This window comes from Solanum tuberosum, unplaced genomic scaffold (genome assembly GCF_000226075.1).
Source record: "Solanum tuberosum cultivar DM 1-3 516 R44 unplaced genomic scaffold, SolTub_3.0 scf00184, whole genome shotgun sequence".
Lineage (NCBI taxonomy): Eukaryota > Viridiplantae > Streptophyta > Magnoliopsida > Solanales > Solanaceae > Solanum > Solanum tuberosum.
In genome coordinates this window covers 524,732-528,977 of record NW_006239109.1, presented here as the reverse complement: position 1 = coordinate 528,977, position 4,246 = coordinate 524,732, and the positions used below count along the sequence as shown (strand labels likewise).

The following is a 4,246-nucleotide window of genomic DNA, read 5'->3' as shown; positions in this document are numbered from 1 at the left end:
CCCCTCCCTTTTTGTCTTTTGGTATTGTGCTCTCCAGCTTAGACATCACCCACCACTTTTTACCTCACCCAATATAAACTCCAACACTTGGCTCCTCAATAGCCACTTTTATAAGGACCTTTCAACAAGGACTTGTACTCAACAAGACACGTGGCAAATACACAAGATACTTAAATAAAAACATCCCATTTTTTGCCAATCCCCAACACATGGGCAAAGTATATTTGCTTTTTATGTCAAACAAAAGCTAAATTAAAGAAACCAAAAGAATTGAGTCATCAAATTTTACACTTTGTGTATTCCAATTCTTGAAAAAAATTGAAATGGTACAAAATGTTGCTAGCTGTAAAGATACTTAAAATTAAGTAAATTCTTGAATATATTTAAGTACTAATATGGAGATGTCTTTCATCCCCTATATATTTTTTTGGGGGGGGGGGAATGATGAGTAACAATCTTGGATAAGATTGATGAAATCATTTGAGATATGCAAATCAGAAGAGCCATTAGTTTGATTCCTTCCAAAATCTTGCTGCTAGTCCACCCAATGGGACTGGGAATGGTCCATATTGAATCCCACTACCAGATCCTACCACTTCCCACCTGTAAATAACCAAAAAGATCGATTAATCGACTAGGTCACAATTTCTTTTTAAGAGTCGGATCGATTCTATCTTGTATAAATAACATCGTTAATCACACAATAACTATAAGATGATTATAAACATGATAAATAATCTAAAGTAGACGTCTAGATCCACAACTTCGATGTGTATTTCACATATTGCATGTGTGTCTTGAATAAGAGGGGTCACACAAGAATATAACGATTTATCATCGATTTAGTCAGTCTCAACCTATCTGGTGCCGAGTCATAGTTATTACTATTAGTCTAAAAATCACACACATTTTATCTACTTTAATCTGTTTAATGAAGTTTGTTACAAATAATTAATGACAGTAGTTACTTTTGAGGAAACACTAATAATTACTCATTTAACTCACTAAACAAACAATGATTTAACATATGATTATTGGAAGGACATTATTAAATTAAAATGAAAAAAACAATTAAAGTACCTGAATTTAGTGACTAGATGATGTGTCATAATTAGAATTTCCAGCTTGGCAAGTTCATTCCCTGGACAAGCATGTACTCCACTGCCAAATGGCATAAATGTATTGGGTTTCGGCGCATTCTGTAAAATATAAAATATGTATAAATATAATTAATGTACAATTTTTATTTGCCATTTTTTTTTAACTAGTAAAGTATATTATAGGGGTAGGTGAAATAAAATCATAAGGGAATTGTTGTACCTCAAATCTTGAAGGATCAATTTTTTGTGGATCAGGAAAGAACTCTGGGTTGTGATGAATATTTCTGAACAAAGGCATTACCTTCCATCCTTTTGGAATTAGGTATCCTACACCCCACATTTTAAACGAGTTTAAATTCTATGCACCGATAATATACAAAATCATATAACTAATATATATATATATACACGTTGCTTAGATCTTTCAAAAGTGTTAGTCTTACATGTGTCAGATCTTCCAAAAGTTATTTATTTCAGGAGAATTTGACACGTGTATGACTACATTTTTGGAGGATCCGAGCAACATAAATCTCTATAATTATAAGTAACATGCTATAACAAGCTAAACTATATTAAAAAGTATTTACACAATCAGTATATATAACTTAAAAGTCCTTTTTCAATTGGCTTACCTTTGTATTCCACATCAGCGACTGCCTCTCTAAATGCAAAAGATATAATGCTAGCCATTCTCAGTGTCTCCAAAACAACCTAAACAACAAACATAGTCAAGAGGTTAATTAATTAATATTAAACTATCATAGTCCTACAACTTTTGTTAAGAAAGTCTTAGTAAGTCATTTTCTCCCAATTAGTAACAAAGGCGGAGTTACAATTCTGCTAATAAATTCAATAACTTTAGTTCAGATCCTGTATAATTCACTAATATACATGAAAACTTACCCCAAAACGATAAGTTGTGTTGTTTTAAAAATTTAAAATCTATAAACTCAAAATTCTGACTCTGCTTCTGAATCTACTCTCTTACCTTGCTAGTGATAGGCATCTTTCTTGTTTGTGTCCATGTCAACCCATGATTTTCTTGTTCATTTGACTGCCAGATCACTTTCTGTTCAGCCTGCATATATAATTATTGCCAAATATTAAATGCCAAGACCAAAATGTCTTCAAATCAATAGTCTTTTTATGCACATAAACTAATAAAAAGTGTAATTAAAAAATAGAATGTTCTAGATGTTTATTTACCTTGACACACTCAAGAAGCTTTGGATTATCATGAAGATACTTTAAAATCCAAGTCAAAACACTTGCTGTTGTATCTTGTGCAGCAAATAAAACTCCAATTATATTATCAGCAATTTGATCTTCATTTAATACCAATAATCCTTTTTCTTCTTTAGCATTCAAGAAACAACTCAACAACCCTTTTTCTAGTACCTTCTTCTCCTTCCTTTCTCTTATTATTTCACTTAAAATCTTCCCAAGTCTCTTTCTTGCCTACAAATTATAATCAAAACACGATCGAGTTAGTTTCTATACACCTCGATATATTAACTAATTACATAAATAAGTGATATGTCTAAAATGACACTTACTTGAAGGGCTTTTCTGTAAAGACTCCCTGGCAAATTTATTGGAAATGAATTATAACCTTTATCAACTATGCTATAATTCTTCTTCAATTCTTCCTTCACATGACCATCCAAATGTCCAAATATAGCAAGTATACCTACTTCAAATGAAAACTAACACAAACAAAAAAAGGGTCAAGATTTTTTTTTTTTTAACATTATCAACAAAAATACGTAATTAAAAGTTCGTTTGACCAAAATTCTAAAAGTGCTTATTATAAAAAATTGAAAATTTGGTCAAATCTTTTAGGATAAAAATAAGTGTTTTTGAGTAATAGTTGAAAAAAAATTCTCAAAAGCTAAAATAGTATTTTTAAAACCTTGATCAAACAGAACGATTAACCAAACACAAACAACTATTCTTTAAAAATACTTTTTGGGAAAGGATTACGAACAAAAAGTACTTTTCAAAATAAGCAGATTTTTTGAAAATTTGGTCAAAGAAACTATATATCTTTTAAATTAAGATCACCAACCTTTTTCATCTCATGATAAGTGTTGACAACATGTCCTCCAACCCAAGAATTCAATGCAGAAATCGATAATTCTTCGATATAAGGGATTTGATTTCGAATGGATTCTGGATTTAAAGAAGCTTGAACAAGTTTTCTAAGGTGATTATGATAATCTCCTTGATGAAAAAAAAGTGCAGATTGACCAATTAAATTCTCTTTACTTTTAGGATAAGTTGGCTTAAACAAATTTGCTTGGTTTACTAGTACAAATCTAGCAGCTTCTGGACTTGCCAACATCACACATGGACAACCTAGTATTTTTGTCTTAAAAATTTCACCAAACCTGGAAAAAAATATGCAACCATTAATGTTGTTCGTACCAGAAAGTCTCACATTGAAAAGTAAAACGCTTATCAGGGTTAACTCTGGTTGGTTGTACAAAGGGGAGGGACGTACGTACGTAGTGAAAAATAAAAAAAAATTGAAATGGTACCTTCTTTGCCTGTTAATGAAGAAGGCATTAGGGTCTTGAGAGTAGAGTTGAAGAGTTTCACCAATATAAGGCCATCCCATTGATCCAGGAGGAAGTTTATAAGCATTTTTCTTGGATGATGAATTGTTATTTTTGCTAAAACAAAAATAATAGGACAAGATACCAAAAAGAAATATAGAGCTATAGAAAAATATTTCAAAATAATTAACCATGTTGCTATTTTTTTGTTATATAGAATGGACAAATGAATTTTGTTTTGAATGAGGTGATTTTTTTGTTGTTGTTGTTGTTGAAGAATGGAGATGGTGGTAGCCTTCTTTATATAGGCATGAAAGGGATGTGTGAATAGGAGAATATACTAGTACTAGAATTTTTAAAAAATAAAATAAAGTGTATATTCTTTTATTGGTGAAACATTTAATAAGATGTATTGTATTAGTTAAAATTCATTTTATTTCTTTATTTAGCCTCACTAATAAAGGTAAATTAATAAATAATTTAGCTAATTTTTCATTGGAATAAAATTCAGGAAAAAGAGATCCTGATTTTATTTCCTTGGACAAATGAGAGTGGATTGGAATGAGGAGGTGGATATAAATATCAGGT

General features: G+C 30.6%; 1 protein-coding gene across 1 annotated transcript; it reads right to left on the bottom strand.

Annotated features, from left to right (window-relative positions):
- Positions 1-196: 196 nt before the first annotated feature.
- On the bottom strand, positions 197-3,928 carry LOC102577723 (ABA 8'-hydroxylase CYP707A2). Its single transcript, NM_001288012.1, is given in 9 exon segments — positions 197-603; positions 1,081-1,199; positions 1,321-1,427; positions 1,733-1,811; positions 2,089-2,178; positions 2,307-2,558; positions 2,657-2,806; positions 3,169-3,490; positions 3,641-3,928. Coding segments are annotated over 9 exon segments (1,428 nt in total). The 5' UTR covers positions 3,853-3,928; the 3' UTR covers positions 197-506.
- Positions 3,929-4,246: the final 318 nt, after the last annotated feature.